Source organism: Sphaerodactylus townsendi, unplaced genomic scaffold, assembly GCF_021028975.2.
Source record: "Sphaerodactylus townsendi isolate TG3544 unplaced genomic scaffold, MPM_Stown_v2.3 scaffold_927, whole genome shotgun sequence".
Lineage (NCBI taxonomy): Eukaryota > Metazoa > Chordata > Lepidosauria > Squamata > Sphaerodactylidae > Sphaerodactylus > Sphaerodactylus townsendi.
In genome coordinates this window covers 1-11,874 of record NW_025951163.1, presented here as the reverse complement: position 1 = coordinate 11,874, position 11,874 = coordinate 1, and the positions used below count along the sequence as shown (strand labels likewise).

General features: G+C 47.1%; 1 protein-coding gene across 1 annotated transcript; it reads right to left on the bottom strand.

Annotated features, from left to right (window-relative positions):
• Nucleotides 1–343: 343 nt before the first annotated feature.
• On the bottom strand, nt 344–9,658 carry LOC125425604 (histone-lysine N-methyltransferase 2D-like). Its single transcript, XM_048483178.1, has 4 exons — nt 9,480–9,658; nt 6,721–6,885; nt 2,030–2,139; nt 344–569 (listed from the first exon to the last, which is right to left on the bottom strand). Exons 1-4 carry the CDS (start codon nt 9,647–9,649, stop codon nt 460–462), a joined length of 555 nt encoding a protein of 184 aa, XP_048339135.1. The 5' UTR covers nt 9,650–9,658; the 3' UTR covers nt 344–459.
• Between the last annotated feature and the right edge of the window lie 2,216 nt (nt 9,659–11,874).

Here is an 11,874-nt window from a genome sequence, read left to right as displayed (position 1 = left end):
TGACTGCTTTTCCGTTCATGAACATCTGGAGTGCCGCAGGTTGCAGACCCCTGGGCTAGAGGAAGGACCATGGTGGGTGTTTACTTGCTTATCAATTTATTCATTGCTTTCCTACACAAACGAAACTTACTCCAGGCAACTCAGAAATCATAACCAGAATTATGACTTAAAATACTCTCGGTAACAGAAAAGCTGTCAGCAGCAATTGAGAAGAGTGCTAAATGAAAACCCCACTCCATGAGTCATTTGCAGTGGGAAGAGAAATCACCAAAAATTATACCCCCCCAATCAGAAAAGGCTTCATAGGCTGAGAACCAGAACCACAGAGTCCCCCAACAGCAGAGGCTACTTAAACCCAGCCCACTCTGTGGCACTTCAGGAACGTCACTTGCCCCTAGGACCTGGCTTGTCGGGCATGCGTGTGATAGCAGAGGGCCAAGGAGCGGTTTATTATTTCCATCAATCATTGACAGTTTTCATACCCATGCAATAAAAAAGGTAATCTTCTCCAAGACTTTTACCTGGCTCCTTGATCTTCAGAGGGATAATTTCTGGAGGGGGAACTGGCACTTAAAGGGAAAGAAAGGCAAAAAGAGGAAAGTTATGAGTTATTCTCTATGTCTGCCTTTTTGAACCCACCCACCTCCCTCCCCCGGTCTCTCAGAACTCAGATATTTGGAAGATAGGTAAGGGGAGGTTCCTGGGTTCAACCCCCCACCCCCATTACATGTCTGAAGCTCCGCCACCTGTTTGTGGTTTTTTTCTATTTTTTTAGTGTTTTCTCAGTTTTTGGCCTGCAGAGGCCGCAGTTTTTAGGCTAGCTGCACCAAAATTTCAGCAATCTTTTGGGTGACTCTCCTGATGATACCACTCTCAAAGGGGATGTCCAATCCCCCATTGTTTCCAATGGGAGCTAATAGAAGATGGGGGCTACACCGTTGACCGTCCATAACTTTGGACCCCCTGAACCAAACTTCACCAAACCTGAGTAGTATCATCAGGAGAGTTTCCTAAAGACACCCTGAAATTTTGGTGCTGCTAGATTAACACTTGCACCCCTGACAGCAGGCACCCTCCAAATTTCCCCAGATTCTCCTTTTAAATCCACCCCCTTTGGCATGGATTTAAAGGGAGAATCTGAGGTCCCCAGTTTAAACATTGAAAGTGATGCTGTTTCAGGGTGGGGGATAATCCACCCCAAAACAGCATCATTTCCAATGTTGTTTTACTGGGGACCCCAGATTCTCCCTTTAAAGTGGATTCAAAAGGAGAATCTGGGCTCCGATGATGTTTGGGGGTGGATTCCAGAATCACAGCGGCCGCCCATTGGGGGTGGGGGTGCAAAACTCAGAGTTTGCACTGGGCTTCATTTTCCCTAGCTGCTCCTCTGCCCGGAGGGGAGGGCAGAAGGGACTGCTGGCTGGGAGCCCAGCCGGGGGGGGGGGGGCAGGGAGTCTGCCATCCCTGGCCTCAGAGAGCTGCTTTTATAAGCACTGGGCCTGGGGGGGGCCTTGGGGAGGTGTGGCCACACCCCCAGGGGCGGGTGGGGGTGTGGCCCCGCCCCCCGAACTCACCCCATAAAAAATCTATACCTATGTCACTGGAAGCAGAAAATCCTCACTTCCCCTGGGTGGTATCTTATCATCTGTGCGTGGAAGGGCATAAGGAATGTTTTGCATCCCCTGCTATCGCTGCAGTTTCCCCAGTCCCCCAGAAAGATCACTCCTGAGGTCACAGGACCTACGCGGAGGAACAACTGTGAGGGTTGATGGGCTGGGACAAGGGGACAAAATCACGGCCCCTCCCCTCAACAGAACTGTGTGTGCAGAGTGCGGGAAGCGGTTTCTCCCCAGCTTCTGCCCACCAGTGAACATCCAGAGATCAGAAAGAGGACCAGCAACAGAGGAATACAAAGATGCGCCTTCTCTCAAAATGGCAGGACGCTGCATCTGTTCGACAACTGCTGTTCCTGTGTCCTCTTCTTGAAATGTAGCTCAGCTAGAGCCCCCCGAAGCCCCCTGCTACTCACCCACAGGCCTGATTATATAGGGCTGACACGAGGTACAGTCAAACCCATCATCCGCCGCCTGCTCCACTTCTTCTTCGGTGAAAAGGTTGTCACACACCGCATGCATCCACCTGAAAAAGCACAACGTGTTTTAAAACAACTCAAGGCAGAGCCGGTGGGTGCTCACGTTTCCTTTTCTGAGGGGCCTGGCCATCAAAACATGCACGGAAGCGGGGCGGGGGGGGGGGGGGGGGCGGGGGGGGGGGGGGGGGGGGGGGGGGGGGAGCCGTGCTACTGAGCCATCGGGGTTGATCGGTCAGGGCTGGGGAAGACTTCAGAAAGTAGCATTTTAAAAAGAAAAATATGGGCTGTCTTTCGACCAAACCATACCCATTCACAAGCTTACACAGTGTTTATTTTCAGGCACTCTGTAAAGTCCAGAGCTTACCAGAAGCACTCAAAGGAAAGGAATCTGGCAACTGAGGCCAGCTGAGAAAGGTTCTTTCTCCCTGCCTGGTGGAACACTTTATCTAGTGAGACCAGGGTCCTGTGGGATCTAATGCAGTTCCGCAGGGCCTGCCAGATGAAGCTGTTCCATCAGGCTTATGGTCAAGGTGGCCACAGGCAGGGCGGCGAGGGGAGGGGGGTCCCACCTAGTGGCCTCCTCTCTGTCCTCTCAGTGGAGTTTAGACCCCTTCAATGGAATATTAACAGGGTTAGGGTGGGGTTAATTATCATAAAGAATATTACAGCCATCTTGGATTTCTGGTTTCCTGGGTGTTTCCCCTCTCATTTTTGTGGTGTCTCCCACCGGCGCCAGCGAAGACATGGAGCTGGCCCATGGGGCAGGGCCTGCCACAGGGTCTGCAGCCACCACCACCCCCAGTGCTTCCCTTCACCCTGGGAGGGGAAGGTGGGGTGTGTGGCAAGCAGGGGCAATGGGAGGGGAAGGTGGAGGGTGGCGGCAGGGGTACCGTGAGATATGAAGAGTGAGGTCAAGGGTACCCTGACCTCGAAAAGGTTGGGAAACACTGCCGTAAAATGTTCTAAAATCTGATGGTTTTAATTGTTATTTTAGACATCCCTAAACCCACAAAGGAAAAGGCAGCTTAGAAATGTAATCATTAATTAATTAAAAGGATGCCAGAGCATTTGTCCCTCCCTTCTCCAGGTACTTGGCAAAGCCTGCTAGAAGTGTGTGAAAAAGGGCCCCTGGGGCTCCACTTGTGAGGTGTTTGCAGAACCCAGAGATTTGTGCCAGCAGGAAGTGATGGATCTTTCTCCCGGGGACACTGTCTCTGTGGCCGTCCTGCCGTCAGTAATGGCGGGAAGATGAAGTGTAATTTGCGGGCATCTGCACCAGGCCACCACTGCTCTGTGCCAGCGTGCCGAGTGCTTGGCCAGCCCCCAACATCTGCGAGAGTGATGAGCACTACCCACTTGTCCAAGGTCCTTACTGTGTTTAAGAGGCATGTTCCTGGTTTGATGGTGGCATCGTTTTAACTTAGGTGGCCCAGAGATTATTGGACTTGGAATATCAAAAACAGTTCCCTGCTCAACCAGCTGTCTGCTCTCCTGCTAGAATAAAATTATCAACCTTGTACAGAAGAATGGCTCGTTGCTTCCATAACTTAGACCAGGGGTGTCCAACTCAGGTGCCCCAGATATTCATGGAGTACGATTCCCATCAGCCAATTGGCCATGCTGGCAGGGAGTGAATTAGTCATGCTGGCAGGGGATGATGGGAATCATAGTCCATTAACATCTAGGGCACCAGAGTTGGACACCCCTGACTTAGACAATCCCTCACATTATAGAGCTTTTATATGGGCCTGATTCAATGTTATGTTGTGTTAAATTTAATTTGTATACCGCCCTCCCCCGAAGGGCTCAGGGCGGTGAACAACGGCAAACAATAATACAACCAATAATACATAGTAAATACAGTACATCAAAACAAAATACCTAGCAATAACTCAGTACTCTTGACAATATCTAATATCAGGTAACAGTTACACAATTAACCACATATTAATTTAACACCAACATTATACATATCATTTAACAAGTTCAGATACATCAAACAACAGAACAGTATAACATCTACAGGTACATGGTAATAACATACTTAACAATCCATTATTAACCACAATAGAACAAAATTTAACCTGACAATAATAAGAAAAAAAAGTTCTTCCCTCAAGGGTATTGACGGGAAAATATCATCGAAAGAGAAAACATGTTTATGTTCTCCAAGCTCTCTGGACTTATGCAACATATTGATCTGGATTGCCAGTTGCATGCCAGTCCCCACAATAATTTTCTCCTTCCTTTACTTTGTTCTAAACATCTCACGAATAAAGACAGCATATCCAACTTCTGTTAAATGAACTTAACTCCTGAAATTATGGCTTCCTTAACTCCTGAAATTATGGCTTCGGCTACGAAGTCTTTTGCAGAAGTTGTTAAAAGTTAGAAAGTAGACCGCTGGTTTTTGCTTGTGTATTACTTAAATGCCAATAAAGGATGAAGAATTAACTTAGGTTAGGACTTACTATGGCAGTGGTGGCGAACCTATGGAACGCGTGCCAGAGGTGGTACTCAGAGCCCTCTTTGAGGCCACGTGTGCAGTCATCCCAGTTTGGGCACTTGGCAGCGGCATAGCGCCAAGTAGGCAAGGGGTGTGCAACGCACTGGGCGCGCACCCCTGCGGGGGCATGGCGAGAGCATTCTGGGGGCATGGTGGGGGTGTTTCAGGGTGTTCTGGGGACGTTCCAGGGCAGGGCAGACGGGGGCGTGACGGGCACAGGGCACACGCGTGCCCCAGATGCAGTTTCCCCTTGCTCCGCCCCTAGCACTCGGTCTCTAAAAGGTTCGCCACCACTGTACTATGGGATCTCCACTTTGGTGCAAGTGAAAGGCAGGATACAAATGTCTGAAACCAGGGTGCTGCCTCCCTGTGGGCCCACCACAGTCATCAGGCTGCTGTTGGCTGGCTATCCCATCGCTCAGGGTGGCCTGTCTAGCATCAGCCAGACCCCAGGGCTTTTCTATTACAGCTCCAGCTCTGTGGAGTGAACTACCTGAACAGGTAAAAGGGGCTGCTCTTTGGAGATGTTCAGGAGGCACAGCAAGGGCTGCCTGTTTGCCCTGGACTTCTGACAGGGTTTGAATGGCAGGCATCTTTAAAGGGACGGGGGGAGAGAGAGAGAGATTTGGAGTTTGTTATTTTTAGTTCTGGCCTCAACTGAACACGTTTTCAATTGTTGCTAGTTGCCTCGAACCAAGAAGAAAGGTGAGATATAAATGTTTAAATAAAACGAACAAAACAAGCAGAGCTCTCACCAACACAGCTTCAGACTAAAATGCAAGGATATTTTTGTTCCTCCTTTGTTTGTACTTCTCTTTCAGTGACAATCGCTCTCCCTACTCAGATGACTATACCCTTAGAAGAAGGTTACTTCCACTCTACAAAGCAATGCTACAGATCAGCACAAACAACCAATCCCATCACCTGTAACCTCCAAGAGATCAAGCCCAGCTTCAGTATGGTCATTCCCTGCACTGATCTAAGGTGGCCAGAAGTGCTGCTAGTCATGGTCAGAGGCCATCTTGGAACAAACTTTCAGATACACACAAAACACACACAGAGAGAAGCATGGTCTAGAACAGGGGTAGGGAACCTGCGGCTCTCCAGATGTTCAGGAACTACAATTCCCATCAGCCCCTACTAGCATGGCCAATTGGCCATGTTGACAGAGGCTGATGGGAATTGTAGTTCCTGAACATCTGGAGAGCCACAGGTTCCCTACCCCTGGTCTAGAAACATGAAGCACATGGGAAAAAATGCCACACCTCAGACTGCTAAACCCGGCACACGACACTAACATACGCTATGTGTGCTTTTAATAAAAACGTGCAAAAGTGCAAAAAATCCTAAAAGCCAGCTCTATAAGGCCAAAACAGCTAGGAACGTTATAGAGAGCGCTGGACGCTTCATAAACTGTTTGAAAAACATTTGGTGACTGTGGAGGAAGGTCTTTGTAGCCCAGGGGTTTGAAACTATTGATATTCCCAAGGTTTGCTGCAATTGCAGCAATAGAGCTCTCTGTTATGTTCCCAGCTGTTGTGGGCTTATAGAGCTGGCTTTCAGTATTTTTTGCACTTTTTATTAAAACCACACATTGTGCATGTTAGTGTTGTCTGCTGTGTTCAGCAGTCTGAAGTGTGGTGGATTTTTCCCATTGTGCTTAGTGTTTCTGCGCCAACATACTTCCAAGATGCCATGGATCAAGATTTCAAGTAGCTGTTTCCAGGCTCTTGTTTGTACGGACTCACCCTGCAGCAGTAGCTTCAAAGGGGAGGTTAGTGACAGCTTGCAGAGAAGCATGGGAAAATGGAGAGAAGAATTCTAGGACCCCTTCTGCACATGCAGAATAATGCACTTTCAATGAACTTTGCAGCTGGATTTTACTGTGTGGAATAGCAAAATCCACTTGCAAACAATTGTGAAAGTGGATCAAAAGTGCATTATTCTGCACGTGCAGAAGGGGCCTAGGATTCTACCACATGAAGCTTACCCCTCCAAGAATACGACAGCGAGCTCATTATAATCCTTACAAGGAGTACCTAAATGCTACTTGCATTGGGTGATCTGAATATACCGTTATATGGGCATGCATGTAAATGGGGCAAGGAAAACCAGGGCTTACCGCTCACAATGCTGGCACTGGATTAACAAGTCATCCTCCACATACTTCACATGGCAAATGGGGCAAGCGACAAGACTGGCGCAGGGCGCGCAGTGGGTATAATTGTTCTGCCATTCACAGTGGAAGCCAGGTGAGACTGCCCCACACTGCACACAGCACACACACCTGTCAGAAAGGAGGAAGAAGAGGGAATCAATGCTTCTCCTGTGACCCAATGAATCATCTTACCTCAAACCGGGGAACAGAAGTTCAAGAGCTTAAAGTGACACTGGGAACAGAAGTTCAGGAGTCCTCATTATCTTTGTGGCTACATATATTACACGCAGCAGCCTCATGCTTGTGCAAAAATTGTGTTTTTATAGAAAGGTTCTAATTAATTCCAACTGGGATACAGGAACACACAGTGCTGAACTTTTCTTAATATTTTGCATCCAGTATTGGTAAAAGCAAATAAGGATTGGTGGGGACCCTTTCTGGCTTCCTTGTCTACTTATATCAATGAAACTGGTTGTGTCCCCAAAGACCATGGCCGTACTATGGGGTATGGCCATAGCAGTTCTTTTCAAGAAGGGAAACAGGTAGGACCCATCCAATTACCACATATATTCGAGTATAAGCTAACCCGAATATAAGCCGAGGCACCTAATTTTACCACAAAAAACTGGGAAATTTATTCTCGAGCATAAGCCTTCGAACTTGACTCAGTAGCAGCTAAAAACAGAAGATTTGGGAGCAAGATGAGATGGAGCTGCTTAACAGAGTTTGCATTAGGGATGAGCAGCTTTCCAGCACTCTAGGAACACAAATGAATCACTGTTTTCCTCCAAATGTAGAATGATTCTGGGATTCATAGCCATGCCAGCGTAAACTTTGCTCCAAAGAAAGTCTTTGTCTTCAGCAACATCAGTATTTGGCAGTAAACTACTGTATGAAGAATTGTATTCATCTACAATGCAACACACCAATAACCCTTAGGAGATAAAAGTCTCGGTTTCTTTTAACACACACACACAACCTAGTTGTAATGCTATGCAGCTTATTTTTACGGTTCTCTGGTGAGTTAGAAAAAAAGAAGCAACATGCTTACTGGATCCCCAAAGCAGCCCCAGCTCCGTCCGCCATCTTGGAATTACCATATATACTCGAGTATAAGCCAAGGGGAGCTTTTTCAACATAAAAATGTGCTGAAAAAGTCAGCTTGTACTCAAGTATATAGAGTACATGCCTATTAGTTTATTAAATAGTATAGGTAAGCTCCATGTGAAGCATTTGTTGGAGAAAAATTGTATTAGATATCTTGCATCGTATCAAGTAAGAGTATGAAGACTCTCAAAGTATCTAAAGAACATTGCTGAGCTGGGAGTGGGTCTCGTACAGGAAGGGCAATTAACAAGTCCAGGAGCACACTGTGCCCTGATGTAGACAGCCCAGATTAGCCCGATCTTGTCAGATCCTAGAAGTTAAGCAGGGTTGCCCCTGGTATTTGGACGGGAGACCTCCAAGGAATACCAGTCAAGTGATGTGGACAAAAACAGTGGCAAACCACCTCTGAACATCTTTTGCCTTGAAAACCCCACCAGGCATCCCTGTAAGTCAGAATGCACTTTGTATTTTAACAAATACAACTAGCAGAACTAGCAGAACGAACGCAGGGTTGGATCCTATCCTATCCTCCCACCCTGCCCTTGGCTATTTTGTTTTATTGTAAACTGCCTGGGGCAGCGGATTTTAAGTGGAATGGTTCCACAGAAAGACTCTTAAATAAATAAATGGAACATGGCAAGTTAAACAGGATTCCATCATAAATCAGTTGCAAAAACGGAGACATTAATTTTCCACAGATTTGCAACTCGCAACTCATGAGAATTATGGTTTTCTTTTCAAACAACAACAAAAGTGAGCTTTGAGCACCCGTGACTGTGGAGAAAGACTTGGAAACATGTGGGCAGCATGCAGACTGTGACCAGCCCAGGGAGAATATGTAAAACTGGATGAACAGGCAACAGAATTTATTGAGCAAGGTCCTCAAAGCTGCTGGGATCATTTTAAAAACCACAGTGGTTTTTGGAGCCCTGCTCCAAAGGTCACAATATATTACCCACTGCTGCTCTGCCTCAGATGGTATTCCATCGGTGGCCTTGAAATCGCAGCGTGGCATGGGCTCTAGCTCCACTATTCCAGGATCAGAAACAGTTAGCGTCTCTACAGCCAAGGAAGGAGCAACTGGGTGCCATTCTACCTCAGATATTTTTATTACACTTTCCTACCTGTGCAATTCCAATTTTCTTTAGAGCACAAAAGCACACAGAGTCCCATCCTTAAAACCAGTAGTTCTCAACCTTCCTAATGCCGCGACCCTTTAATACAGATCCTCATGGTGTAGTGACCCCCAACCATTAAATTGGTATATCCTGTGCATGCTTTTCATCCACCCTTTGTTGCTTCCAAGGCTTAATCCAAATTCCAGACCACTCGCTTTTTGTTAAGTGATTGTAGTCCATCGATTACCTTGGCAGTGGCTAAGTTCTTGGAAAACATTTTAAATACCAATATTTAAATGTTTTAAATTGTAAATATATATGCAATTTTATATGCCATTAAAGGTTAAATTGAATTGAAAATTGGTATGTATAAAATATAAAAAGAGTGTTTTCCGATTATCTTAGGCGACCCCTGTGAAAGGGTCGTTCGACCCCCAAAGGGGTCGCGACCCACAGGTTGAGAACCGCTGCTTAAAACTGTTCTGCGGAAACCCTCACCATTTACACTTCCAGCCGCCCTTGGGCACCGTGTTCAGGGGTGGGTCCAGGCAGTACGTGTGGTAGCTGATGTCACAGTCATCGCACAGCAGCAGACGGGATGGGTCAGACGCTTTGCCGCAGACTTCACACACGATGCACTCTACGCAACGCCAGCCCTTGAGAAGCATCACCTTGGTGATCTTTAGGAAGGAAGAAGGAACAAACATGAAACCTGACTTGCTGTGGAAGAACTGGTGAAGGGGCACTTCTTGCAAGGCGTCAAGAACCAGAGAGCCAGCGTGGTGCAATGGTTAATAGCAGTGGACTCTAATCTGGAGTACCATGTTTGATTTTTCACTCCTCCACATGAAGCCTGTTGGGTGACCCTAAAAATGGGCAAGATCAAGAACTCTTGGTACGCACGCGCGCGAGAGGGAGAGAGGGAGGGAGAGAGAGAGGGAGGGAGAGAGAGGGAGGGAGGGAGAGAGAGAGGGAGGGAGGGAGGGAGAGAGAGAGGGAGGGAGGGAGAGGGAGGGAGGGAGGGAGAGGGAGAGGGAGGGAGAGAGAGGGAGGGAGGGAGGGAGAGAGGGAGAGAGAGGGAGGGAGGGAGAGAGGGAGGGAGGGAGAGGGAGGGAGAGAGAGGGAGGGAGGGAGAGAGAGGGAGGGAGGGAGAGAGAGAGGGAGAGAGAGAGGGAGGGAGAGGGAGGGAGGGAGAGAGGGAGAGAGAGGGGGAGAGGGAGAGAGAGGGAGAGAGAGGGAGAGGGAGGGAGAGGGAGGGAGAGGGAGGGAGGGAGGGAGAGGGAGAGGGAGAGGGAGGGAGAGGGAGAGGGAGAGGGAGGGAGAGGGAGGGAGAGAGAGAGAGAGAGGGGGAGGGAGGGAGGGAGGGAGGGAGGGAGGGAGGGAGGGAGGGAGAGAGGGAGAGAGAGAGAGAGAGAGGTGAGAGGTTCATATATATGAGAGGCTGATGCCTGGGCGGGGAAAAGTATCCTGTTGGATGTATGCTTTGTATATGCTATGCTAAGTTTAAATAGAGTCTGAGTTGAGTTCTGTGTGTGTTGAACTTTATTCTTCTAAAGAGTTCTATATAGTCTTATAGTCTTATATAGAATAGACTTCTGTAACCTTGCAACTGCTAAAGTAAAACCTTCCTATGGAAAGAACATCTTGTATGGAGAGTATTCTTTTCAATGAGTGCTAGAAGGTTGCAGTGAGTGCAAGAAGACTATAAATCTTCTCATCTTACCAGAGTGGCTCGCTTTAAACTCTGCAGATAGCCCCTTTCCGCACAAACTTTTAAAAGCGTTTTGAGGCAGGAAATCAAACATTTCCTCCGAACATTTCTGCATTGTTTTTGCTCCCTCTGGTTCCCAAAATGTTCTTTTAGCAGCCTCAAATTTTTTGTAATGAATTGTCTTTTAAAATGATTCTTGAGTTGAAATGTTTGCAAAAAGGCTCCATTTCCCTTTAAAACATTTCCCACGCCTGTCTGTTTTTCCTGAACTCTCTCTTGGGTGCCGTTTTCTGAGCTCATTCCTTGCCCCTCGCCTGTTTTTCCTGCACGAGTTTCTTTCGTTTTGGGGGGCTAATCTTAGAAGGACGGAGTGTCAAACGTGCAGAGAATCACAGCACGAAGCTGTGAAGCACTGATTGTATGACATACTTCAAAAAAGAGGGGGGGGATCACAAAATGGCAGCCAGAAATCATTTTGAAGGGGTGAGCGGGACACACATTGTGGTAAAGGGGGTGGGGGGAGGACTGAAAACATTTTAGAAACTTTTCAGGGATTTCTGCAGAATGGTCTGTGTAAAACAGAGGGCGTTTTTAAAAGGGAAAAAAGGCTGCATTATAACATACTGATTCGGGAAGACATTTCAACAGACAAAATGGAACTTGAGACGATACTACTGCTATGAATAATCTGTTGCTGTTTGTTTTCATCTTACTTCCGTGGCATTATATTTCTGCTTACACAACACCAGTTCTTGCACTGTTCTAACACGTCAACATTTCAGATTTCTGCAATCTTAGTTTTTATGACACTGTTTATCAGATGTCTCCTCACCCTACTGATTGTAATGACTTACATTACGCCATCCACCTTCAGTCTCGGTGAGAAAGGCAAGCTACAAATTATTATTATTATTGTTATTGTTATTATTAAAGATTTCACAGCTGCCAGATCTTTAGCTGGTTGTTGGCCTTCATTACAATTCGAGCCTCACCCAGAGGCCTAGGAAGTTGTAATGTATCAGCGTAGTATTTGTGCGGATCCCAGCAGGGTTGCCTTCTGAATTTGACAGATGTTAATTTTGTCAATTCGAAGATGTTTCAAGTGCTGCCCTAGTGTTTTCGGGATGGCGCCCAGCATGCCGATTACCACTGGGATGACCTCAGCTGGTTTGTGCCATAGAC

What these genes read in the sequence shown, in the direction of transcription:
- LOC125425604 (XM_048483178.1), bottom strand. Translation starts at nt 9,649, where the DNA reads ATGCTTCTCAAGGGCTGGCGTTGCGTAGAGTGCATCGTGTGTGAAGTC. An exon ending in CAGTGCCAGCATTGTGAGCG is followed by an intron (nt 2,140 to 6,720) that starts GTAAGCCCTGGT and finishes GTGCTTTTTCAG; the next exon opens with GTGGATGCATGCGGTGTGTG. An exon ending in CTATATAATCAGGCCTGTGG is followed by an intron (nt 570 to 2,029) that starts GTGAGTAGCAGG and finishes TTTCCCTTTAAG; the next exon opens with TGCCAGTTCCCCCTCCAGAA.